The 27679-nt window shown below is 38.9% G+C and overlaps 3 protein-coding genes across 3 annotated transcripts; all 3 read left to right on the top strand.

Annotated features, from left to right (window-relative positions):
- Window positions 1-313: 313 nt before the first annotated feature.
- On the top strand, window positions 314-5091 carry LOC147368204 (olfactory receptor 10H3-like). The gene is made up of 2 exons (XM_086413423.1): window positions 314-401; window positions 4130-5091. Exons 1-2 carry the CDS (start codon window positions 365-367, stop codon window positions 5089-5091), a joined length of 999 nt encoding a protein of 332 aa, XP_086269549.1. The 5' UTR covers window positions 314-364.
- Window positions 5092-19085: 13994 nt separating this feature from the next.
- On the top strand, window positions 19086-19952 carry LOC147368203 (olfactory receptor 10H3-like). The gene has a single exon (XM_086413535.1). It carries the CDS (start codon window positions 19101-19103, stop codon window positions 19950-19952), a length of 852 nt encoding a protein of 283 aa, XP_086269661.1. The 5' UTR covers window positions 19086-19100.
- A 4799-nt stretch (window positions 19953-24751) lies between these two features.
- On the top strand, window positions 24752-25615 carry LOC147368202 (olfactory receptor 10H4-like). The gene has a single exon (XM_086413534.1). It carries the CDS (start codon window positions 24767-24769, stop codon window positions 25613-25615), a length of 849 nt encoding a protein of 282 aa, XP_086269660.1. The 5' UTR covers window positions 24752-24766.
- Window positions 25616-27679: the final 2064 nt, after the last annotated feature.

Here is a 27679-nt window from a genome sequence, read left to right as displayed (position 1 = left end):
GTAAAAGTGATAGTTATTATACCCACCCAAACAAAAATCCTTTAAGGGGCCTCAATAATTTTTGAACACAAAGGGATTGAAGACAGGAATGCTTGAGAGCTATTTCTTTATAGTTAAGTGCCTTATTGGAAGCGTTTTCTTACTTTCACCTAAATTCTATGCTTTGAATGATTATTACTGGAGTAACAGTGGGAGAAAAAGTGTGATTTTTGGAAATCGATCTTTTTCTCTGCATCATTGCCCTCTCATATTGTTCTTAAATATTTCGTCTTGATTCTTTTATCATTTCTGGATAGATGGTCATGTCTCTTCACTTGCTATCCTTATATATATTTTTTCTTTTTCTTTCCTTGTAGCACCGCTCATGACTTTAAGTTCCATGTTAAAGACCAGCAGAGACAGTGAGTAACCTTGGCTTGTTCCTGGTCCTAAAATAATGCATGTCAATGTCCCCAGCTGGTATACTGTTTGCTAGTTTTATACTTATCTAGTTAAGAAAGTCCCCTTTGACTTCATGTTGCAAAAAATGTTTTTTAAAAGTCATAAGCAGGTACAGTTATATCAAACTGCTACGTTGTAACCTCAAACTAATACAATGTTATATGACAATTGTATCAAAATTTCTACAATTTTAAATGAGTTGAATTTTAGAAACATATTCCTTCCTTAATCTAAATAATGATATGAATATTTTCAGCTTATGTATGTAATGAATCACATGATAGGTTATCTGACACTGTACCATCTTGTCATTCATGGGATAAACCAACACCACTTGATCACAATTCACTATATTTACTACCACATTCTATTTGACTTATAATGGATTTTTACACTTGCATGGATAGGTGAAGTGGGTCCATAATTTGCCTTGTCTTATAAACATTCTCACCTGGTTTTATTAATAGTATAAAGCTTGCATTAACCTGAATGATGAAATGAATTGAACACTTTATTTTTCCCATTTTTTTAAAATTTTATTTATTTTTTATTTTTTAAACTTTACATAATTGTATTAATTTTGCCAAATATCAAAATGAATCCACCACAGGTATACATGTGTTCCCCATCCTGAACCCTCCTCCCTCCTCCCTCCCCATACCCTCCCTCTGGGTCGTCCCAGTGCACCAGCCCCAAGCATCCAGCATCGTGCATCGAACCTGGACTGGCATCTCGTTTCATACATGATATTTTACATGTTTCAATGCCATTCTCCCAAATCTTCCCACCCTCTCCCTCTCCCATAGAGTCCATGAGACTGTTCTATACATCAGTGTCTCTTTTGCTGTCTTGTACACAGGGTTATTGTTACCATCTTTCTAAATTCCATATATATGTGTTATTATACTGTATTGGTGTTTTTCCTTCTAGCTTACTTCACTCTGTATAATAGGCTCCAGTTTCATCCATCTCATTAGAACTAATTCAAATGTTTTCTTTTTAATGGCTGAGTAATACTCCATTGTGTTAACTTGAAGAACATGTATAAGGTTTTCATCAACTGCTCTTTAAAAATTTATAAGCTCTCACTTGTAAGCCAAGCGGGGCTGATGATTATAGAAAGAGAAGTTCTTTAACCACTTCCTTTTCTTTATATCTTTTTTGAATATCCAGAGTCTGTTTTTTCTTGCACCAGTTTGGAATTTTATATTTCTGAGAATATGTTAATTTCATGTATTGTTTTAAATTTCTTAACTTATAATTTCTATTTTTATTAATTTTTAAATATCCATAATTTTTAAAGTTATTTCCCAATTTTAATTTTAGTTTTCTTATTGGCATCTTTTCTTTGTTTCTATCTTATTAGTCTTTTTTCATTCACCTGATATTGGCTGTCAGAAGCATAATTTTTTCTGGATAGTTTCTTGATAATTATATGTAGATCTGTAAATTTCCCTCATTCCCTCATACTATTTTAGCTTAAAATATTTATATTTGATGTTTAAATTATTTAATTATAAATATTTCTTTATTTCATGATTTACTACTGAAACAAAAGCATATTTAATACTGTATTGAGCTTCCTGGCTTATGGAATTTTAAAAGCTATTTCTTCTCCATTGATTTCCAAATATAATGCATTGTAATCTATATAATATTTATACTTTGAAGTTGATGGAGGTTTCTTTTGGCCTTCAAACAAATTTCGTTAAAGTCCTCTATGTTCTTGAAAGAAAATGTTTAATTTCTGGTGAGAGGCATAAGTATATTCAGGAGCCTATGTCTGTATGTATTAATTGCATTATAATTCCCAAATTGCACTTCTGAACTCTTAAAATTTCCAACTTATTTTATCCAACTATCCAAAATTGATTTACCTCTTTGTATTTTATATCTATTTCCCTGACATCATTTATTTATTACTAATACTGTAGTGTACGTTGTCATATGTTAAATGATATTCAGGTCTCTAAAATTTTCTTCTGCACTTCATAAAATATTCTTCTTTTTCCCTTGATGTGTGCATGTTTTGTAACATTTTATTTCTTATTGAGGTTTTGTTAATTTACAACATTATATTAGTTTCAGGTTTACAGTTTAGTAATTCAGTATTTTTACAGATTATATTCCATTCAAAGTTTCTAAGTTATTACAACATAATGACTATAATTCCCTGTATTATACAATATATCTTTGTATATAGTAACTTGTATCTATATTGTATAGTAGTTTGTATATGTTAATCCCAGTCCCCTAGTTTTCTTCCTCTCCCCTTCCCTTTCCCTTTTGGTAACCACTAGCTTCTTTTCTTTATCTGTGAGTCTGTTTGTATTGTTTTTTAGATCCCACGTATAAGTGATATCTTACAGTGTTTGTCTTTCTCCATCTGATATATTTCACTAAGAAAAATATTCTTTAGGTCTGTTCATGGTTTCTGCAAATGACAGTTTTCATTATTTTATTGGCTGAATTATAATCCATTGTATTTATATACCACATCTTCTTTATCTGTTCTTCTGCTGATGGGCAGTTAGGTTGCTCCCATATCTTGGCTATTGTAAATACTGCTGCTGTGATCATTGGGGTGAATGTACTTTTTGAATTAGTGTTTTCGTTTTCTCCAGTTACACACCCAGGATTGGAATTTCCAGATCATATGGTAGTTCTATTTTTAGTTTTTTGAGGACCATCCATACTGTTCTGGCATCATTGAACATAAGCACGTTGCTCAGTGGAAGTTCCATTTCATGGTGGCAGCAGTGTCCTAGGCTTGCCATCCATGCACAGATCATTTCTCTAGGTAACTTGGCTCCTTTCAATGGAATAGGGTAACAGATGTTATAATTAGTCTTTCCTTAAATTCTCATTTTTTCTGCTTCCAGGATTACTGCTTCAGCTTTCCTTTGGTGCTTATTTGGCTGGGATACGTTTGTCCATCATTTTATTTTCTTTTTTAAAGTATTTATTTATTGTATTGACTGCACCAGGTCTTAGTTGTGCCATGTGGGATCTTTCTTTAGTTGCAGCCTATTCCTTTTTTTCAAACCTTTGCTTATGCTTCTTTAGGAAAGTAATACATAATTCAAAATAAGATGCTGAAGTGAGTACCAATCAAACAGAATTAAAATAAATATAAAAGGGCTACTCAATAAAGGCCAAAGTCTCTCAAAAAATTTTTAGAGCCTCAATATCCAAATATATGTGTTCTAGAATAGGCACAATATTGAAGAGACTATGACCTTGATTGTCTGTGTCTGCTTTATCTGTGTCTTGCTTTATAGTTATCATAAAGATGAATGGCAGGAATTACTATGATTTACTCCATCTTACTGATGAAGATTTTGAGACCCAGAAAAGTTTAAAAAACAGTTACATAATATGAAGTGAAAGTGTTAGTGGCTCAGTCCTGTTCGACCCTTCGTGACTCCATGGACTGTAGCCAGGCTCCCCTGTCCGTGGAATTCTGCATTCAAGAATACTAGAGTGGGTTGCCATTCCCTTCTACAGGGGATCTCCCCAACCAGGGATGGAAACTGGGTCTTCCACATTGCAGCTAGATTCTTTACCATCTGAGCCACCAGGGAAGCTCAGGAAGTTATATAGTATAGAACTCTTCAATTCTCCATTAATCTATGGAAGAGCCTCTGTTGTAACCACTGGGCCTTCATCTTGCTTCTAATCTCCCCAGATGCAGCATCCTCGTCTGGACAGAACTACAGCACGGTGTCTGAATTCATCCTCATCGGCTTCTCCAACTTCCCTCAGCAGCTCCTGCCCACTTTCTTCCTGCTGTACCTGCTGATGTACCTGTTCACGCTGCTGGGGAACCTGCTCATCATGGGCACCATCTGGAGGGAGCACAGCCTCCACACCCCCATGTACCTCTTCCTGTGTGCCCTCTCCATCTCCGAAATCCTGTTCACTGTTGCAGTCACCCCTCGAATGTTGGTGGACATGCTCTCCACCCACCGCTCCATCACCTTTGTGGCCTGTGCCAGCCAGATGTTCTTCTCCTTCACGTTTGGCTTCACCCACTCCTTCCTGCTCATGATCATGGGCTACGACCGCTACGTGGCCATCTGCCACCCCCTGCGCTACAATGTGCTCATGAGCACCCGTGACTGTGCCCGTCTTGTGTCCTGGTGCTGGGCTGGTGGCTCAGTCATGGGGATGATGTTGACATTGATAATTTTTCACCTCACCTTCTGTGGGTCTAATGTGATTCACCATTTTCTCTGTCACGTGTTTGCCCTCTTGAAGTTGGCTTGTGGAAAGGAGACAGCCACTGTCTCCATGGCTGTGATTCTGCTTTGTGTCACAGCCCTGATGGGGTGCTTATTCCTCATTTTCCTCTCCTATGTCTTCATTGTGGCTGCCATCCTGAGGATCCCCTCCACTGAGGGCCGGCACAAGACCTTCTCCACCTGTGTCTCCCACCTCACCATAGTGGTCGTGCACTACGGTTTTGCCTCCATCATCTACCTCAAGCCCAAAGGCGCCCATTCCATGGACAGTAACACTCTCATGGCCACCACATATACGGTCTTCACCCCCTTTCTTAGCCCCATCATTTTCAGTCTCAGGAATAAGGAGCTGAAGAACGCCATACAGAGAAGCTTCCGCAGAACCTTCTGTCCCTTAAGTTCCTGATGGCTAGTTAAGTGTTATGGAAGTGTGACAGAAGGCTTGGGCTTAATAATGTCTGTCTCCATAGAACTCTTGCAATGATTCAGGTCTGTAGAGTATCCATACTCCAATTCAGTTTCATGCATACTGTTTGTTCTTCTCTGATATTTCCCTCTCTTCCATAAGTTCTATCATCATAATCTTTAGCTTATTTGCAGTGAGAGGAACTTCATCCCATTATCTATGCCTAAGAATATCTTATCTTTCTATAGGCAGGTGGGGACCCCCAGAAGAATGAGTGAGGACCCTGACATATGTGATTCTTCTTGAATAGACAGCAAGGAGATTTTATTCCCCCGTCTTCAAAGATAGTAGTAAACATAATAACCTAAAGATAGTCATAAATGCCATCAGAATTGAGTCCTTATAATTATGCATAAAGTACTGTGCCTAGTGCTTTATTATTATTGACATATGTTAATTATTACACATGTACAATGGAAAATAAAGTAATTGTCAGAGAACATGGCTTACTGTTTACAGTTTCTCACTTGGTTTTGGAGTTATAGACAGAAAAAGAAGTCTTTCTGTTGAGCTGAACTGAGTGAACTATGGAAGAAATTCCAAGTAGAGAGCAACTGTGAGAGTGAGAGTGAGGGAGAGACAAAGAGAGAGGGAGAGACAAAGCAGGCGAGTAGTATTTAGCTCATTAGATCTGATCATTCAATTGATTAAAGCATGCTGCTGCTGCTGCTGCTGCTGCTAAGTCGCTTCAGTCGTGTCTGACTCTGTGCGACCCCAGAGACGGCAGCCCACCAGGCTCCCCCGTCCCTGGGATTCTCCAGGCAAGAACACTGGAGTGGATTGCCGTTTCCTTCTCCAATGCATGAAAGTGAAAAGTGAAAGTGAAGTCACTCAGTCGTGTCCAACTCTTCACGACCCCATGGACTGCAGCCCACCAGGCCCCTCTGTCCATAGAATTTTCCAGGCAAGAGTACTGGAGTGGGTTGCCATTGCCTTCTCCGTGATTGAAGCATATGGGGCAAAATCTGGGCAAGATGAGAGGAACAGAAGAAGGTTGCTAATAGAGCAATCTGCATATGAAGAAAGGGAAGAAAGGAAAGAGGCTGGAGGGAGCAAGGGAGAGACAGAGGGGAGAGAAAAGGAAGAGGGATGGGTGCTTAGCTAAGAACATGGACATATTAAAGGTGTTTTTATCCAACATTTTATAGAAATCTCTATTTTTCCCACACGTGTGTTGGTTCAGTTGCTAAATTATGTCCAACTCTTGTGACCCCATGGATTGTAGCCTGCCGGGCTCCTCTATCCTCTGCCCATGGGATTCTCCAGGCAAGAATACTGGAGCAGGTTACCATTTTCTTCTCCAGGGGATATTCCTTTCCCACACATAATTTTCAGTAAAACATCAATTTTTACTACTGTATTATACTTGCACCTCTTTGAGAAGTGTGTTAAAAGATAGAATGCTGTCTCAAGATTATATTGAGAGGTCAGAGGCCAAAGATGGGTACCTTCAGTATGCAGATGGGAAATATTGGTGGAAGTCACACAAATGTGAATGGAGGGAATCATGAGGCACTTTATGTCTATCTGAGTCCCTCACTGGTGTTTGGGAATATATATCACTGAGGACCAAGAAAGGGAACCTGATGTGGGATGTCAATTGTTAACTCAAAGATAAGGCCAAATATTTGGGTTGAGGCGGAAAATCTTTTATAAAAGATAAACCTTTTATAAAAGGATAAACCCAGAGCCACCAGTCATGTCATTGGTGTACAAAAGACACTCTAATCAGAGGGTCAGGAACCAAAGACAACACCAAAAGACCAAATCAGTCAGTCAGTTACTTTAGTCCCTCAGTCGTGTCTGATTCTTTGTGACCCCATGGGCTGCAGCACGCCAGGCTTCCCTGTCCATCACAAACTCTCAGAGTTTACTCAAACTCATTGAGTCAATGATGCCATCCAACCATCTCATCCTCTGTCGTCCCCTTCTCCTCTTGCCTTCAATCTTGCGCATCATCAGGGTCTTTTCTAGTGAGTCAGTTCTTTGCATCAGGTAGCCAAAGTATTGGAGTTTCAACTTCAGCATCAGTCCTTCCAATGGATATTCAGGACTGATTTCCTTTAGGATAGACTGGTTGGATCTCCTTGCTGCCCAAGAGACACTCAGGAGTCTTCTCCAACACTACAGTTGAAAAGCATCAATTCCTCAGCACTCACCTTTCTTTATAGTCCAACTCTCACATCCATACATGACTACTGGAAAAACCATAGCTTTGACTAAATGGACCTTTGCTGGTAAAGTAATGTCTCTGCTTTTTAATTTGCTGTCTAGGCTGATCATAGCTTTCCTTCCAAGAAGCAAGCGTCTTTTAGTCTCATGGCTGCAGTCACCGTTTGCAGTGATTTTGGAGCCCAAGAAAGTAAAGTCTCTCACTGTTTCTATTGTTTCCCCATCTATTTGCCATGAAGTGATGGGACTGGATGCCATGATCTTAGTTTTCTGAATGTTGAGTTTTAAGTCAACTTTTTCACTCTCCTCTTTCACTTTCATCAAGAGATTCTTTAGTTCTTCTTTGCTTTCTGCCATATAGTTATGTTTTATGACATCATTGGGAGACCTATGTGGATATCACACTCTCTGTTTTGAACTACCAGGACTATGGGAATAGGGTAGAATTTGATTGGGATAAGAGGTAACTTTTGGCCAATTTGGCCAGAAGACGTATGTTACACAAGGCAAATGACTCTCCAAGACCCAGCTCCAAATGAGCTTTTTATTCTGAAAAGCCAACCAGCTGTCCTCTCCTGAAGACACAGTCCTACAATCTCACTCTTGGCTCCTCCAGCTTCTGTCTTCCCTCTGACCCTACCTTGACCCCAGTGGACTGAGGACATCTGTCTCCAGCCCTGTCTTCCCCCAAGATTTGGAGCTCCTCAGCCCTCAGCAGGGGCTCATGCCTCTCTGGGAGAGGAGAGACTCATGACCTTTGTCTATGTGGATAATGAGAGGAAGAAGTAGATGCTACAAGCTCCCAAAGGCCCCTTGAAGTCCCTCTCCGACTCCCCAGACCCTGAGGACAAAGCTTCTAGGTTGGCTTCCTGGAGAGCAGCCTGCTGGAAACCTACAGCAGGGATAAAGGACACAGGATCACTTCCAGGAGCCCGAGGTGTGACTCCACCCCTGCTTGTGGGCACCACTGAGAGCATCAGACAGGAGAGCATCATCAACCCTTCCCTGCTGGCTGCTTCATGGAAGAGGCAGGCCAGGCTGAGGGCAATCAGAAGGGAGAGGGTAGGAAAGTAGAATCAGACAGTTGTGGGTAGCTCTGGCCAGCCTAGGGATAGAGTCAGTGCTGGGGAGAAGGTCCAAAAGAGAGGCTTTCATTCCCAAGAGGCTGCTGGGGCTCTTCTCTGTTTACCCATTCTGAATCGTTGGTTCTCACCCAGCCTAGGTTCGCTTTGCTGCTTCTAGGTCAGCAGTTCTTAACCTGGGGTGGTTCTGTCCTACAGTTGACATTGGACATGTTCAGAGATAGCTTGGTTGTCATGATCTTGGAATGGAGGGATGCTACAGATACCTGGTGTCTTGATGCCTGGGATGCTGTTACATACTGAGCAAATGTAATAGTCTGGCACTCCTGTCCCAACTGATGAACCATTTTCGATCAATTATTATTAACTGAAGTTCATAGTTTACCTTAGAAGTCTCTCTTTGTGTTGTAACTTCTATGCATTTTAACAAATTTGTTATGATATGGTATGAATTTGCTGGTGTACAGAGTATGTTATATTTTAATTTTCACCATTCTACATTCCAACCAGCAGTGCAGGAGGATTTCCCTCTTCCCATTGCCCAATCACCATGGCATTTTCCAATTTGGGAAATTGAATATGTACATGTGAATATGTACACAGTGAAATTCCATTGCTTTCATTCATTCCCCCCAGTCCCTTCTTCGAGCATCTTTTCATTTGCCTGAGTAACTCCTGTGATTTCTCTTTTCATATCTTTTGCTCATACCTATGTCAAAGTACCTACTTCTTCTTTATTCTTCTTGAGAGTGTTACCTGTTTTAGACAGTGCAGATGATCTTGTACCAATTTTCCATCTGCTTCTTAACTTTATTCAGGATATCTTTTGTGGAACCAAAATTCAAAATGCTGATGCTTTCATGTCACCTTTAGGTTTGTGCTTTAGAAGTTTTGTTTAGGAAGTCCTTCTCCACTCACAGCTTGATCAACAAAGTAGTTCTCATACACTCCCTCCCATTAACTCTATGGTTTATATTGCATATATATGTCTTGAATCCATCTGGATTCCACCTTGTATGTGGTCTTGGGTAGAAATTCAGATGAATTTTGCTTCATAAAAGAATCAGTCTTCCCACCAGAAACTAGTAAACAATGCCATATTTATCAAATATTAGATTTTTTTATAATGATGGGGTATTTTCTGAGTTATCCATTCAATGTACCAGTGTCTTTTTCTATTCTTGGTTCACACTGTTAAAAATGACTGTGACTCTATAATGTGTCACAATATCTGAGAAGACATACAATATTTCTCCTGTTTGCTTCAATTTATATGATGTATAGTTTCACTCTGACTTTATTTTTAGAAGAAGTTAGTATAATTATTAAATTTATTATCCATTCATGGAGTAGTTAATGCAATTGTGCTGACAGGATAATTTAGGGAAGAAGAGATATTATTACCATATTAGGTCATCCCATTCAAGAGTATGTACGATTTTACATGTATTCCAGTCATCCTCTACATGTTTGTTATAGAGTAAAATATTTGTCTCAGGAGGTATTGCATGTCTTTGGTTAAATCCTAGATATTTTGTATAAGAGCTTTTCAAAATGTCATATAAGGACCCATGGGGTTCCAGGGACCATTTCTAGAGGGTCATCAGATCCTTATTTTCCCAGCTCAGGTCAGGATGTATTTTTGTCATATGCTTCATTGCCACAGATTAAGTTAAGCATCAAACACCAGAATCTAGTTGTCTTGCAGTCGGCCAGAAATCAAACATATTTGAGAAAATCTGAAACCAGACCACTATTCTCACTAGTTTTTGAAAAACGCAGCTGCTTTCCTAAAAGTGTTGCTATATTAAAATGTAATGGGTTTATTATTGTTCTTTTAAATGTGCAAATACTAAATATTTTAAATCATTCTCAGATTCAATTCCTAAAATGGTGAAGATCAGTAGTGATAACTCACCCAAAGAAAAGACCTTTTGCAAGCACAATAATTTTTGTTTCAAGGATCCTGAGAACAAGATGTTTAGGGCTTTTCTTTATAGTCTGTGTCACTGCTGCCAGTCTTATGCTCAGTTCAGTTCAGTCATTCAGTCTTTCCAACTCTTTGCAGCCCCATGGACTGCAGCCAGGCTTCCCTGTCCATCACCAAATCCTGAAGCTTGCTCAAACTCATGCCCATCAAGTCAGTGATATCATTCAACCATCTCATCCTCTGTCATCTCCTTCTCTTCCTGCCTTCAATCTTGCCCAGCATCAGGGTCTTTCCAAAGAGTCAGTTCTTCGCATCAGGTGGCCAAAGTATTGGAGTTTGAGCTTCAACATCAGTCTTTCCAATGAATATTCAGGACTGATTTCCTCTGGATTGACTGGTTTGATCTCCTTGCAGTCCAAGGGACGTTCAAGAGTCTTCTCCAACACCACAGTTCAAAAATATCAATTCTTTGGCACTCAGCTTTCTTTATAGTCCAATTCTCACATCCATACATGACTACTGGAAAAACCATAGTTTTGACTAAATGAACCTTTGACAAAATAATGTCTCTACTTTTTAATATGCTGTCTAGGTTTCTCACAGCTTTTCCTCTAAGGAGCAAGCATCTTTTAACTTCATGGCTGCAATCACCATCTGCAGTGATTTTTGAGCCCAAGAAAATAAAGTCTCTCACTGTTTCCATTGTTTCCCCATCTATTTGTCATGAAGTGATGGACCAGATGCCATGATCTTCGTTTTCTGAATGTTGAGCTTTAAGCCAACTATTTCACTCTCCTCTTTCACTTTCATCAAGAGGCTCTTTAGTTCCTCTTCACTTTCTGCCATAAAGGTGGGGTCATCTGCATACCTGAGGTTATTGATATTTCTCCCAGCAATCTTGATTCCAGCTTGTGCCTCATCCAGCCTGGCATTTCATATGATGTACTCTGCATATAAGTTAAATAAGCAGGGTGACAATACACAGCCTTGACATAATCCTTTCCCAATTTGGAACCAGTCTGTTGTTCCATATCCAGTTCTAATTGTTGCTTCTTGACTTGCATACAGGTTTCTCAGAAGGCAGGTAAGGTGTTCTGTTATTCCCATCTCTTTAAGAATTTTCCACAGTTTGTTGTCATCTACATGGTCAAAGGCTTTGGTATAGTAAATAAAGCAGAAGTAGATATTTTTTCTGGTATTCTCTTGCTTTTTTAATGATCCAACGGATGTTGACAATTTGATTTCTGATTCCTCTGCCTTTTCTAAATCCAACTTGAACATCTGGAAGTTCACGGTTCACGTACTGTTGAAGCCTGACTTGGAGAATTTTGAGCATTATTTTTCTAGTGTGTGAGATGAGTGCAATTGTGTGGTGGTTTGAACATTCTTTGGCATTGCCTTTCTTTAAGATTGGAATGAAAACTGACCTTTTCAGTCCTGTGGCCACTGCTGAGTTTTCCAAATTTACTGGCAAATTGAGTGCAGCACTTTCACAGCATCATCTTTTAGGATTCAAAATAACTCAATTGGAATTCCATCATCTCCACTAGCTTTGTTTGTAGTGATGCTCCCTAAGGCCCACTTGACTTTGCATTCCAGGATGTCTGGCTCTGGGTGAGTGATCACATCGTGATTATCTGGGTCATGAAGATCTTTTTTGTAGAGTTCTGTGTATTCTTGCCACCTCTTCTTAATATCTTCTGCCCCTGTTAGTTCCATACCATTTCTGTCCTTTATTGAGCCCGTCTTTGCATGAAATGTTCCCTTGGTTTCTTTAATTTTCTTAAAGAGATGTCTAGTCTTTCCCATTGTATTGTTTTCCTCTATTTCTTTGCATTGATCACTGCGGTAGACTTTTTTTTTTAATAAATTATTCAACTGCATTTTATTTTATTTTTTACTTTACAATATTGTATTGGTTTTGCCATACATCAACATGAATCTGCCACGGGTGTACACGTGAGGTAGACTTTCTTATCTCTCCTTGCTATTCTTTGGAACTCTGCGTTCGAATGGGTATCTTTCCTTTTCTCCTTTGCCTTTAGCTTCTCTTCTTTTCTCAGCTATTTGTAAGGCCTCCTCAGACAAAAATTTTGACTTTTTGCATTTCTTTTTCTTGGGGATGGTCTTGATCACTGCCTCCTGTACCATGTCATGAAACTCCATCCATAGTTCTTCAGGCACTCTGTCTATCAGATCTAATCCCTTGAATCTATTTGTCACTTCCACTGTATAATTGTAACAGATTTGATTTAGGTTAGATCCAAATGGTCTACTGGTTTTCACTACTTTCTTCAAGTCTGAATTTTGCAATAAGGAGTTCATGATCTGAACCACAGTTAGCTCCCAGTCTTGTTTTTTCTCCATCTCTGGCTGAAAAGAATATAATCAATCTGATTTCAGTATTGGCCATCGGGTAATGTCCATTTGTAGAGTCATCTCTTATGTTGTTGAAAGAGGGTGTTTGCTATAACCAGTCTATTCTCCTGGCAAAGCTCTATTAGCCCTTGCCCTGTCTTATCCTACTTAACTTAAATTATATGTATTAAATGATAATCACTGGTGTAATACTATGAGAAATACTATCTTTCTTTGTTGTGTATCTTGCCTTCTGAAACTTTGTGCTTCTGTTGTTCTAATAAACTTCATTTTCATTCTTTCAACTTCTCTGTGTGCATAATCATGTTTATTCCCTTCCAACCTTGCATGCCTTCTCTCTTTTCCTTTCCTTAGTGCACTGCTCAAGGCTTTCAGTTCCATGTTCAAGGACAGCAGAGACAGTAAGTAACCTTGGATTCTTGCTCCTAAAATAATGCATCTAAAGTTCCCCATTAGTAACCTATTTGCTAGTTTTGTAGCACATATTCTGTTTTAAGGTGTTTTTGTATTGAAATGCAGTTGAATTTCACAATGTTGCACGAGTTTCTGGTGTCCAGCATAGTGACCCAGTAATTTTACAGATTACATTCTGTTAAACGTTATTATAAGACAATGGCTACAATTTCCTATGCTATACAATATTTCTTTGTGGCTTATCTATTTATACACAGAAGTTGGAAACTCTCAATCCCCTACCCTTAGTTTTTCCCTCACCTCTTCCCTCACCACTTTGGTACTTACTAGTTTGTTTTCTGTACCTGTGAGTCTGTCTCTGTTTTACATATACATTTGTGTGTATTAGTCTTTAGATTACAATTATAAGTGATATCACACAATATTTGCATTTCTCTTTCTTATTTCACAAGCATAATATTGTCTGGATCCACCCAGCTGTTGCAAGTGGCAGAATTCCATTCTTCTTATGGCTGAATAATATTCCATTACATTATTATTTATATTAATAATATTATTAATCTTCTTAAGCCATTCATCTATCTGCTGTTTGGGCACTTGGGATACTCCAAATCATGGCTCTTGTAAATTGTCCTGCTATGAACACTAAGGTGCATGTATATTTTCACATAAGTGTTTTCATTTCTTCCAAATGTATAACCAGGAGTGGAATTTCTGAATGATATGGTAGTTCTCTTTTTAGTTTTTTTTTTTTAGAAACTTCTATACTATTTTTCATAGTGGCTGCACCAATTTGCATTGCCACGAGCAATGTACAAGGGTTCCTTTTTCTTCACATCATCTCAAACATTTGTTATTTCTAGACTTTGTTGATAGCCCTTCTGACAGATGTACAATGATAGCTCTTTTTATTGTTTGCATTTCTCTAATAATTAGCAAGGCTGAACATCTTTTCCTGTTCCTGTTAGCCAACTGTATGTCTTCTTTGGAAACCTGAGGACTCAGATCTTCTACCTATTTTTTGATTAGGTTGTTTTTTGATATTGAGATGTATGGTTATGTTTTGGATATTAACCCTTTTCAGTCATATTTTCTTCCATTCTGTAGGCTGTTTTCTTGTTTTGTCCATGTTTCCCTTGCTGTGCAAAAGCTTTTAAAGTTAATTAGGTTCCATTCACTTATTTCTGCTTTTTCTTTTGGTTTAAGAGACAAAAATATTGCTATAATTTATGTCAAACATGTTCTGCCCATGTTTTCTCCCAGGAATTTCGTGGGAGAGGTAAAGACATTTACGTCTTTAATCCATTTCAGCTTATTTTTTAATATGTTGTGAGAAAATGTTCTAATTTCATTGTTTTACACCTAGTTCAGTTTTTCCAGCAACACTTATTGAAGAGACTATCTTTTCTCCAATTTATATTCTGGTCTATTTTGTCATAGATTAAATGAACATAGGTGTGTGGGTTTATTTATGATCTCTCCATTCGGTTCCATTGATTGTATGTGTCTGTTTTGTGCCAGTACTTAAAGTGTATATTCTTTACCTAGCTAAGAAAATCCCTTTCCGTAACATGTTGTGGAGGCTTTTTAAAATCATAACTGATTGTGTGTGTATATATAAATATATATGTGTGTGTATATATATACACACACATATATATATCATTCATTATGTTGTATATATAAAACAATATTTTATGTATATATACTAATACTTATATTAAATACATGCCAATTTTTAAAATCATAAATATAGGACTGGAATTTTAGGAAATAGATTCCTGCCTTGATAGAAATAATTATATGATTTTTTGCTTTAGTTTATTCACCTGATGAGTCAGATGGTAGGTTTTCTGATGTTGCACCATTCTTGTCATGTACGGGAGAAGTCAAAACACTTTATCATCGTACACTACTTTTGAAAAAAGAATGGATTTGACTAGGCTATGTCTTCTTGCTGCTGCTGCTGCTGCTGCTGCTAAGTTGCTTAAGTCGTGTCCGACTCTGTGCGACCCCATAGACAGCAGCCCACCAAGCTCCCCCATCCCTGGGATTCTCCAGGCAAGAACACTTTAGTTTTTAAAACTTTGCATGGGTAGGTGAAATGGACCCATAATTTTCATTTCTTATTAGCATTCAACTTGATTTAGAACCAAGATTGCATTAACTTAATGAAAAGGGGAGAGCATACTTCATATGATTTTTCTGGCTTTTAGAAATGAGTATAAGATACTCCTCAAATGTTCCTTAAAAATTTAAGAGAGGTTACCTGAAAGCCCACTGGGGCCAAGGTTATTGAGGAATGACTGCATTTCATCAAATTTTTCAGTTTCCTCAAAATTGACTTGAGTCCCCAAGGTCTCTATTTTTTCTAGCACCAGATTTGGAATTTTATAGTTTTCTAAGCTACATTTCCATATATATTCTAAACTTATTTCCTTAGTGTATTATTTCAAATTTCCTAACTTGTATTTTTCTATCTTTATTAATTTAAAAATATCCATTATTTCTCTAGTTATTTTTCAATTTTATTTTTTGTGTTTTCTTATTGGCATCTTCTCCTTGTTTTAATCTTCTACAACAACCTGATTTTGATTTTATTAAGCATGACTTTCTTCTTGTAAAAATTTCTCCATAAATATATTGAAAGCTGTGTGTTTTTTGTTTTTTTTTTTTACTTTACAATATTGTGTTGGTTTTGCCATACATTGGCTTGAATCCGCCACAGGTGTACATGTGTTCTCCATCCCAAACCCCTCTCCCACCTCCCACCCCATCCAATCCCTCTAGGTCATCCCAGTGCACCAGCCCCAAGCATCCAGTATCATGCTGAGTAATATTCCATTGTATATATGTACCACAGCTTTCTTATCCATTCATCTGCTGATGGACATCTAGGTTGCTTCCATGTCCTGGCTATTGTAAACAGTGCTGCGATGAACATTGGGGTACACGTGTCTCTTTCAATTCTGGTTTCCTTGGTGTGTATGCCCAGCAGTGGGATTGCTGGGTCATATGGCAGTTCTATTTCCAGTTTTTTAAGGAATCTCCACACTGTTCTCCAGAGTGGCTATACTAGTTTGCATTCCCACCAATAGTGTAAGAGGGTTCCTTTTTCTCCACACCCTCTCCAGCATTTATTGCTTGTAGACTTTTGGATCACAGCCATTCTGACTGGTGTGAAATGGTACCTCATAGTGGTTTTGATTTGCATTTCTCTGATAATGAGTGATGTTGAGCATCTTTTCATGTGTTTGTTAGCCACCTGTATGTCTTCTTTGGAGAAATGTCTATTTAGTTCTTTGGCCCATTTTTTGATTGGGTCGTTTATTTTTCTGGAATGAGGTGCAGGAGTTGCTTGTGTATTTTTGAGATCAGTTGTTTGTCAGTTGCTTCATTTGCTATTATTTTCTCCCATTCTGAAGGCTGTCTTTTCACCATGCTTATAGTTTCCTTTGTTGTGCAGAAGCTTTTAAGTTGAATTAGGTCCCATTTGTTTATTTTGCTTTTATTTCCATTACTCTGGGAGGTGGGTCATAGAGGATCCTGCTGTGATGTATGTCAGAGAATGTTTTGCCTCTGTTCTCCTCTAGGAGTTTTATAGTTTCTCGTCTTACGTTTAGATCTTTAATCCATTTTGAGTTTATTTTTGTGTATGGTGTTAGAAAGTGTTCTACTTTCATTCTTTTACAAGTGGTTGACCAGATTTCCCAGCACCACTTGTTAAAGAGATTGTCTTTTCTCCATTGTATATTCTTGTCTCCTGTGTTTTTTCATAGTACAAATTTAGTTTAAAATTTGTGATTATGTGTTTCAATTATTTAATTATAAAATTTTATAAAGTATTAAAATTTACTTTACATTTTACTACTGTTACAAAGTATTATTTAATACAACCTTTAGCTCCCAAACACAGTGGATCTAAGAAGCTACTAAACAACAATGTCTACTTTTAATGCACTGTAATCTACCTCATTTTTATACTTGAAATTCATGGAAAATGTCTTTATGTCCTATATACAAGTTCAGTTTTTGTAAATGTTCCATGAACTCTTTAAAGAAAATGTTTACTATCTCTTTATTTAAGAGTCTAAATATATCCAATAACTAATTTATGCTGTTCTGTTCTTAGTCACTCAGTCATGTCCAAGTCTTTGCAATCCCATGGACTGTAGCCTGCCAGGCACCTCTGTCCATGGGGATTCTCCAGAAAAGAATACTGGAGTGGGTTACAATGCACTGTCTAGGAGATCTTCTCAACCCAGGGATAGAACCCAAGTCTCACACATTGTGGGCAGATTCTTTACTAAGCCACCATTTACAAATATTATTAATTGCATTCTAATTAATAATTCATAAGTTACCTTTCTATACTTTGAGCAAATCTAGCTACATATTACATCTATGTAACTCATATTGATTTATCTTTTCCTGTTTATATCTATTCACTGAAATTATGCTGATTATTTATTACTTCCTATTCCAAAGTATACAGTTACATAGATTAGTGATATTTAAGTCAATCATTATGATGTTCTTCTATACTTAATAAAATAATTTTCTTTTTCTCTTGAAGTGTGAATGTGTGTGTGTCTCTGTAATTTTTAATTTCAGTCTGCATTTAAACTAAGAATGCTTTCATCATGCACAAAATCACAAGATCACATTTAAAATTAATATTGGGTTGCCAAAGAGTTCATTCAGGTTTTTCCATAAGATATTACAGAAAAACCTGAATAAACTTTTTGGCCTGCTCAACAATTAAGTTAATAATGATCTCACAGTATTTACACCTAATTATTCATTCATAATATATTGAAAATTTCCTCTGTTGCCTTAAAATTAGTTTACACTGGCTCATCTAAACTAGTATCCAAGCTAGGACTGTATATTAAAATTGCTTGTTATGTCCCTTGAATTTTCCATATTCTTTAGTGAGAGTAATATCTACATTACAAAATCAATTGTTCTGTAGCATGTTCCATCTCTAGATTTGTCTGATTGCATCTTCATGGTGTCATTTAGCTTGTTCCTCCATTCTTTGTACAACGATCCTTCATTCTGGCAATCAGCTTAGTGGGCACATTTGCAATCTGGTTCTGGCATGCATTTCACATTAAGCCATTACTCACTGAAAGTTTCCTTTCACACTGGCACAAGATGTCCTAAGCTTGGTTTCTTTCTCAGAAGATTTCTCCAGGGAAACTTGATGCTTTGAGTTGCAATTGTAAATGGAAGATAATTACTGTTTCTTTAAATTTCATTTTGTCTGTATTCAAAATTACTGCCTCAGCTGTCACTTGGTACATTTTTTCTGGCATATATTCTTCCACCCATTTGTTTTCAAACTTTTCTGTTCAGCTCATTTAGAATAGTAAATATCAATATGAAACAACACAGAAAAAACAGTTCCATTAATATACTATTAAAGTAAATATGGATGTAATAAATTATCAATTAAAAGACAAAGATTCTGAGAGGAAAAACATTTTACAGCCTTGAGAACCAGATAAGTATTTCCTACAACAGGCACATTATTCAAGAGAATATGATCCTGATCACCTATGTTTGTCTCCAATACCTCCAAAAAGTGAAAACTTTTCATGTTGTCATCACTGTGGAAAACCCAGGAGCTAAACTATGTCTTCAGCATTAAATATACTGGTCTCATTTTATTTTTATCACATTATGGAATGATAAAAGCCATTATGATTTATTCCATTTTACTGATGAAAATTTTGAGACCCAGAAAAGTTAAGAAGGTAGCTATATAATATAGAAGCCTTCAATTATCATTTAACCTATTTTAGAACCTCTGTTTTAACCACTGGGCATTCATCTTGTTTCTGATCTCCCCAGATGAAGCATCCTCATCTGGACAGAACTACAGCACAGTGTCTGAATTCATCCTCATTGGCTTCTCCAACTTCCCTCAGAAGCTCCTGCCCACCTTCTTCCTGCTGTACCTGCTGATGTACCTGTTCACACTGCTGGGGAACCTGCTCATCATGGGCACCATCTGGAGGGAGCACAGCCTCCACACCCCCATGTACCTCTTCCTGTGTGCCCTCTCCATCTCCGAGATCCTGTTCACTGTTGCAGTCACCCCTCGCATGCTGGCGGACATGCTCTCCACCCACCGCTCCATCACCTTTGTGGCCTGTGCCAGCCAGATGTTCTTCTCCTTTACGTTTGGCTTCACCCACTCCTTCCTGCTCATGATCATGGGCTATGACCGCTATGTGGCCATCTGCCACCCCCTGCGCTACAACGTGCTCATGAGCACCCGTGACTGTGCCCGTCTTGTGTCTTGGTGCTGGGCTGGAGGCTCGGTCATGGGGATGATGGTGACACTGATAGTTTTCCACCTCACTTTCTGTAGGTCTAATAAGATTTACCATTTTGCCTGTCATGTCCTTGCCCTGTTGAAGTTGGCCTGTGGAAAGGAAACAGCCTCTGTCACCATGGGTGTGATCCTGGTCTGTGTCACAGCCCTGATGGGGTGCTTATTGTTCATCGTCCTCTCCTATGTCTTCATTGTGGCTGCCATCCTGAGGATCCCCTCCACTGAGGGCCGGCACAAGACCTTCTCCACCTGTGTCTCCCACCTCACCATAGTGGTCATGCACTACGGTTTTGCCTCCATCATCTACCTCAAACCCAAGGGCCCTCATTCTATGGACAGTAACACTCTGCTGGCCACCACCTACACAGTCTTCACCCCCTTTCTTAGCCCCATCATTTTCAGTCTCAGGAATAAGGAGCTGAAGAACACCATACAGAGAAGCTTCCGCAGAAAATTCTCTTCTCTAAACTCCGGATGACCAGTTGGGTGGTGAAGAAAATGGCTAGGATCATAATATTTGTCTCCGTAGAACTATGGTAAGGATTCAGATGTGTTAAAATATCTAATTCCATACTAGCTATTTATTTTTCCTCCATTGGCAGTCCTTCTGGCACCACTCTTTCATGACACTGTGTGATAAACTCCATCCCATCATCTATGTCTTAGAACATGTATTATGGTCAAGTAGGGAGCATCCCATGAATGAGTGTTGGTCCTGATGCCCATGGTTTTTTCTGAATGGACAAGCAAGAAAAGACTTTATTTTTCTCTTTACCCACCAATATAAAATAAAAAACAACAACAGAAAATAATTATAAAAACCAACAAACATTGAAAATTTTCTCTATATCAAGCACTGTGTCCGGTGTTTTATAACTATCTTTTTAGCTATGACAAATGTAAAAAATAAATAAACAAATTATTTGTCTCCATGGCAATTGTTTATTAATTACAGGGCTATGAGAGAGAAGAAGTAGAAGAGAAAATGAAGGAGGGAGAAAAAGTAAGAAGTAAAGAGTGATTTAGAGGAGAAAGAAGGGTGACAGAGGGAAGGAGAAAGGGAAGAGGCATCAATGCTTAGGTAAGCACGTACACATGTTAAAAGTGTGTTGTTATCTCATGTCTTACAGAAATCTTTTTCCCACACTTAACTTTCAGTAACACATACATGTCTCATTACTGTGTTAAAGTTGTATATTTTGGGGTAGTGTGTTTAAAGGGCAGAGGGCTATCTCAAGATGGCACAAAGAGAGATCAGAGGCTACCTACAGGTATCTTCATTATGCAGAAAGGAAATGTTGGTGTAGGTCACATAACACGTATATCTGTTTCACTCCCATGCTGAAATTTCAGAATATATGATTGAGGATCCAGGAATTCACATTCCTCTGTGGAATGTAAATTGTTAACTTAAAAGATGAGGTCAAATATTTGAGTTGCAAACAAAAGACATTTTATAAGGATAAACCCACAGCCACCAGTCATCTCATTAGCATACAAAAGACACTCTTATCACAGGGTCAGAGACCAAGGACAACACCAAAACCCCAAATATTTGTGTTTTATAACATAACAAGAACGCATATGTGAATGTCAGACTATGTGACTAGGTCACCAGGACCATGGGAATAGGGTGTAATTTGATTGAGAAGAAAAGTAAGATGATCCAATTTGACCAGAGATGTTGAACACTAAAATGCCCAAGAGAAACCTGTATCCAAGATTCAGCTCTCAATTATCCTTGTCTGGGAAGCCCTCCAGCTGCCCTCACCCCAGGGCAGAGTCACTGATTCCCACTTGGGATTTCTCCAGCTCCTGCCATACCTCTGACCCTTCCTTGATCCCAAGTTGATGACATTATCTGTGTCCAACCTAGTCTCCTCAATGCCTGGGAGCTTCTCAGCCCTGAACATGGGCTGAGATTTCTCGGAATACAGAAAGCAGGGAGTCTTTTTGTGTGTGGATATTTGGAGGAAATTTAGAGGCAGCAGTCCCTGAAGATCCCTTGTGGCCCCTGCCAGCCTCTCCAGACTCTAAGGACAGATCTTCTAGGCTGGCATCCTGAAGAGACCCTAGGGAGCAGCCAGCAGGAAAGGCTACAGCAGAAATAAGCAGACAGTATCTGCTCTAGGAGGTCCAAGCCCACCCCAGCTTATGGGTACCACTGATAGCATCACGCAGCTGAGATTCTTCTGCCCTTCCCTACTGGTCACTTCATGGAAAAGGCAGGCCAGGCTGAGGGAGACCTGGAGGGAATGGTTGGAAGGAAGAACCCTACAGTTGTGGGAAGCATCACCCAACCTGGCAATGGAGGTCAGTTCTGGGGAGAAGGTCATTAGGGAAGAGCTCCATCTCGGGAGGCTGCCTGAGGTCTTCTCAGTTTGTCCATCTGAGTCTTTAGCTCTCACCCTACATAGGTGCCCTTTTCAGTTTGTGAGTCAGTGGTTCTCAGACCCAAGTCTTTGGAATATTTACATTTCTGGTTAACTCCAGCTGTTTTGTAACAGAGATAATCTGAATGTGATGTGAAGACTTCTTGGGGTTCCTGACAACTTTTCTGCAGGTCTGTGAGATCCTTATTCGACCAATGAGAATGTTTTTCATCATCTACTTCAACTAAAACAACATGTTTTAGATTGAATGAAGAAGCAGACACTGCCATCAAATTGTCTCCTACAAGGCACATATTAGGTGTATTCAAAAAAAAAGTGCAACAAAGCCATTCTTCTCACTTTAAGTTTTTCTGAAAATGTTACTTGACTAAAATATGTTACTTAAATTAGCATGTGCTAGTTTTCTTAGTGTTCTTTTAAATGTACTAATAATTAAATATTTTTAATTCTTGGTTTTAATTTCTAACATAGTAACAGTTGATAGTTACAATCCACTCAAACAAAAACCTTTTAGGGGCCTCAGTAATTTTTTAGTGTAAAGATATCCTGAGACAAAAATGCTTGAGAGTGTTTTTTGTATAGCTGCTGTTGCTATTGGAAGTTTTATCTTAATTTTAACTAAAATTGTATACTTTGAATGATTATTAGATATAATATTATGAGAAAGATCATGAATCTTTGGAAGTTCATCTTTCTTTATGTAGCCTTGTGATCTCTTATTGTTCTAACATGTTACATCTTTATTCTTTTATCTTTTCTAGATAGATGCTCAGGTCTTCCCTTCCAATCCTTATGTATCTTCTTTTTTTCCTTGTAGCACCCCTCATGACTTTCAGTTCCATGTTAAAGAACAGCAAAGACAGTAAGAATGCTTGGCTTGTTCTTGATCCTAAAATAATGCATCTAGTTTCCCCATTAGTATACTACTTGCTGGCTTTATGGTGTATTTTCTGTTCTTAAACTTATTTTTATTGGAATTCAGTTGCTTTACTATGTTATTATAGCTTCTGCTGTACAGCAAAGTGAATCAGCTATATGTGTACATACGAAAAAGTGAAAGTCTTAGTTGCTTGGTCATTTTCAACTCTCCATGACCCCCATGGACCATAGCCCACCAGGCTCCTCTGTCCATGGATTTTCCAAGCAATAATACTGGAGTGGCTGGCCATTCTCTTCTCCAAGGGATCTTCTTGACTCAGGTATTGAAACTGGGTCTCTTGCATTGCAGGTGGATTCTTTACCATCTAAGGTATCAAGAAGATTCCTGTATACATATATCCTCTCTTTTTCAGACATTTAGTATATATTCTTAATCTAGCTATGAAAGTCACCTTCCCACATGGTCAAAAGAGTTTGTTTTTTTTTTAATGTGAATAAAAGTTGAATATTAGGACATTATTCCTGCCTTATTTGGAATAGTAAAAAATGATTTTTCTTTTATAGCTTATTGATGTAGTGAATCACATGATAGATTTTCTGATGTTGAACCATCCTTGTCATTAATAGGATAAATCAAAGCTACATGATCATAATATATTATTTTTACTACCTTGAGATTTTACTGGGTTATATCCTACTATGAATTTTTAAATCTGCATGAGTAGATAAAATGAGTTCATGATTATCTTCTCTTACAAATATTCTTACCTGGTTTTAGAATCCAGATTGCATGAACCTGATGCAATGAGCTTGGCAATTTCATGTATTTTTCTGTTTGTTGAAGAACATGCATATGATACTCACCCACTGTTCCTTAAAAGTTTAGAGAGCTTACTTGCAAACCCAATCGGGGAAATGATTTTAGGGAGGAAAGCTTTTTACCTAACTAAAACTTTTACAAAATATTTATGTATCTGGGACTCCTAATTTTTCTTGTGCCATTTTTGGAATTTTACATTCTTTTAAGAGTTCATTCATTTCATCTAGACTTTCATATCTGTTGACATACTGTTTTACTATTTTTGTTAATTTCCAATATTCATTATATTTATATTTACTTCCTAATTTTAATTTCATGTTTTGTTGTTAGTATCTTTTCTTTCTGTCTCTCTATCTTATTAATCTTTCCCAGATATCTAATTTGACTTTATTTGAGCACATTTTTTTCCTGGATAAAATTTCTTAATAAAATATCTAAATTTGTATATTTAACTCCAGTATTATTTTACCCTAAAACTTTGATATTTGATGTTTGAACTATTCAATTAGAAATATTTCTGAATTTATTTTACGATTTACTTTTGAAAGAAAAGATTCTAATGAGAACCCAGTGGCCAAACTATGTCTTAAGCACTTGATACACGTAAGCATTTAATCTCAGTTTATCTTTATTGCAAGACTGAATAGTAAGAAGTATTATGATTTTGCCCATTTTACTGATGAAGATGGTGCTGCTGCTGCTTAGTCGCTTCATTCCTGTCCGACTCTGTGCGACCCCAGAGACGGCAGCCCACCAGGCTCCCCCGTCCCTGGGATTCTTCAGGCAAGAACACTGGAGTGGGTTGCCATTTCCTTCTCCAATGCAGGAAAGTGAAAAATGAACGTGAAGTCGCTCAGTCGTGTCCGACTCCTAGCGACCCCATGGACCGCAGCCTTCCAGGCTTGTCCATCCATGGGATTTTCCAGACAAGAGTACTGGAGCGGGGTGCCATTGCCTTCTCCATAAAGATGGTGAGACCCAGAAAAATTAAGGACATTTAAAATAGTACACAGCTCTTAAATTTCCATTTGATCTACATCAGAGCCTATGCTTTAACCATTGTTGATTCTCTTTCTGATCTCCCCAGGTGCAGCATCCTCGTCTAGTCAGAACTACAGCACAGTGTCTGAATTCATCCTCATTGGCTTCTCCAACTTCCCTCAGCATTTCCTGCCCACCTTCTTCCTGCTGTACCTGCTGATGTACCTGTTCACACTGCTGGGGAACCTGCTCATCATGGGCACCATCTGGAGGGAGCACAGCCTCCACACCCCCATGTACCTCTTCCTGTGTGCCCTCTCCATCTCCGAGATCCTGTTCACTGTTGCAGTCACCCCTCGCATGCTGGCGGACATGCTCTCCACCCACCGCTCCATCACCTTTGTGGCCTGTGCCAGCCAGATGTTCTTCTCCTTTACGTTTGGCTTCACCCATTCCTTCCTGCTCATGATCATGGGCTATGACCGCTACGTGGCCATCTGCCACCCCCTGCGCTACAACATGCTCATGAGCACCCGTGACTGTGCCCGTCTTGTGTCCTGGTGCTGGGCTGGTGGCTCAGTCATGGGGATGATACTGACATTGATAGTTTTTCACCTCACCTTTTGCGGGTCTAATGAGATTCACCATTATGGCTGTCACGTGTTTGCCCTCTTGAAGTTGGCTTGTGGGAAGGGGACAGCCGCTGTCACCACAGGTGTGATCCTGGTCTGTGTCACAGCCCTGATGGGGTGCTTATTCCTCATTTTCCTCTCCTATGTCTTCATCGTGGCTGCCATCCTGAGGATCCCGTCCACTGAGGGCCGGCACAAGACCTTCTCCACCTGTGTCTCCCACCTCACCATAGTGGTCGTGCACTACAGTTTTGCCTCCATCATCTACCTCAAACCCAAGGGCCCTCATTCTATGGACAGTAACACTCTGCTGGCCACCACCTACACAGTCTTCACCCCCTTTCTTAGCCCCATCATATTCAGTCTGAGGAATAAGGAGCTGAAGATTGCCATTCAGAGAAGCTTCCACAGAAAATTCTCTTCTCTAGGCTTCTAATGACCAGCTGGGTGGTAGAGAAATATGAACAAAGGGCTGGTATAATAATGTCTATCTCCTTAGAACTGTTGTAAGGATTTAGGTTTGTGAGTATACCCACACTTCATAGAGTAAAATAGGAAATGAAGTCAAATCTGGGAAAGAGAGATAGAATGAAACTGTTGGTAAGAGGTCTAATTGCATATGATGAAGAAGAAAGAGAGAATGTGTAAGGGATTTAGAAAGGGAACTAGAGAGGAAGAGGGAGTGAAATAGGAGAGAAATAGAGTGAATGAGAGGAGGGAGAGAGAGAAAGGAGGGGGAAAGAAAAAAGAACAGGAGGGTCAGTTCTTAAGTAAGAACCTAAAGTATGTTAAAAGGATGTTTCTAGCTGACATATTATGAAAATTCTTTTTCCCCTTTCTTGCACATACATTAAGTAAAATATTAATTTCTCATGACTGTGTATCAGTTGTTTCTCTTTGGGGTGTATGTTCAAGGGTAAAGTGCTATCTAAAAACAGGTGCAGAGGTCAGAGGCTACTTTTGGATACTCCCATTATGCAGATGAGAAATGTGGGTGGAGGTCACACAACTGGTGAATAAAAGACTTATGGGGGGAACCTCACTGGTAGTCCAGTGGTAAATAGTCCTCCTTCTAATGCAGGGACTTGGCTTCAGTCCTTTGTCAGGGAACTAAGAGGCCACATGCCTTGGGGCAACTAAGCCCATGCACCACAGCTAGGGAGCCTGCATGCTGCAATGAAGACCAAACACAGCTAAAATAAAGGCAGGGGGCAGGGGATGTGGGGTGGACTCATGGGGAAGTTTAGATCTATCTGATTCCCATGCTGATGTTTGAGGATGATATGACTGAGGATCCAGGAAGGGGGCCTTCCATGGGATGTAAAGTTTTAACTTGAAGTGAGACCAGACCTCAAGTTGGAGGCATAAGAGATTTTAAAACAGGGATCTTAAGAATATCTATCATATACGAGTGCTTGCAGTTTGTCATACATTGTGGTACGATTTCATATATGTTAGCTTCTCAAACTCATAAAATAAATCCATATATATATCTGTATTTATGGGCTTCCCTGATGGCTCAGGAGGTAAAGAATCTGCCTGCAAATGCAGGAGATACAGATTCGATCCCTGGATCAAGAAGATACCCTGGAGGAGGAAACGGCAACCCATTCTAATACTCTTACCTGAAAAATAAATCCCACAGACAGAGGAGCTTGGCAAGCTACTCTGTGAGGTTGCAAAGAATTGAACACGATTGAGCGACTGACGCATGCATGCATATGTTACACCCACATCTATTGCTACCCATATTTTTGAGTGGAGGAAAATGAGAATCTGATACATTGAGCTATTTGTTTAAGCCACGGGCTTCCCAGGTGGCTCAGTAAAGAATCCTCCTGCAATATAGGAGACCTGGGTTTTTCGATCCCTGGGTCAGGAAGATCCCCTGGAGAAGGAAATGGCAACCCATTCCTGTACTCTTGCATGGGAAATCCCATGGGCAGAGGAGCCTGGTGGGCTACAGTCCATGGGGTCCCAAAGAGTTGGACACCACTTTTAGCAACTAAACAACAACAACAGCATAGAGTTGAGCCTGCAGAAAATGAGTGACCTCTATTCAGCCACCTTATAAGCAAGAGGTGGCACCTACTTGGCTCTCTATCAGCTGCTTGCCCCTTAAGTGGAAAAAACAGAATTCATTAAATTGGATCTGGGGCTCAGAGGCATTCATTTCTTAGGGTTATGAGGAGGGGAGGCCAGTCTGTTCCAGGAAGGGATGAAAACCTAGATTGGAAAGAAGAGACCAACTTTAGCAGACATCAATGAAATGTAGCCAAAGCTTAAAATACGCTGCTCCCAGGCGGTTAGGAAGAAACACCCGATATGAGGAGCCCAGAGAGACAAGTCTTAAGTTTAATGAAACAGGCTATATGCTTTTTGTGTTTGGTTTTGTTAGCAGGTGTATTAGTACAAAAAGAATTTTGTGTTAAAATACAAAGTTGCTTGATCTAAAAATAATCTTGACTCCTTTTATAAAGTCAGCCTCCTGGGTTGTATT

This window comes from Bos grunniens, chromosome 7 (assembly GCF_055505025.1).
Source record: "Bos grunniens cultivar Pamir isolate PY7600 chromosome 7, Bosgru_T2T1.0, whole genome shotgun sequence".
NCBI lineage: Eukaryota > Metazoa > Chordata > Mammalia > Artiodactyla > Bovidae > Bos > Bos grunniens.
Note: the sequence above shows the minus strand (reverse complement) of the source record. Positions and strands in the feature narration are given on the sequence as shown.

Coding starts and splice junctions, on each gene's coding strand:
- LOC147368202 (XM_086413534.1), top strand. CDS start 24,767: ATGTACCTGTTCACACTGCTGGGGAACCTGCTCATCATGGGCACCATC.
- LOC147368204 (XM_086413423.1), top strand. CDS start 365: ATGACTTTAAGTTCCATGTTAAAGACCAGCAGAGACA. Junction 402..4,129: donor GTTAAAGACCAGCAGAGACA/GTGAGTAACCTT, acceptor TAATCTCCCCAG/ATGCAGCATCCTCGTCTGGA.
- LOC147368203 (XM_086413535.1), top strand. CDS start 19,101: ATGTACCTGTTCACACTGCTGGGGAACCTGCTCATCATGGGCACCATC.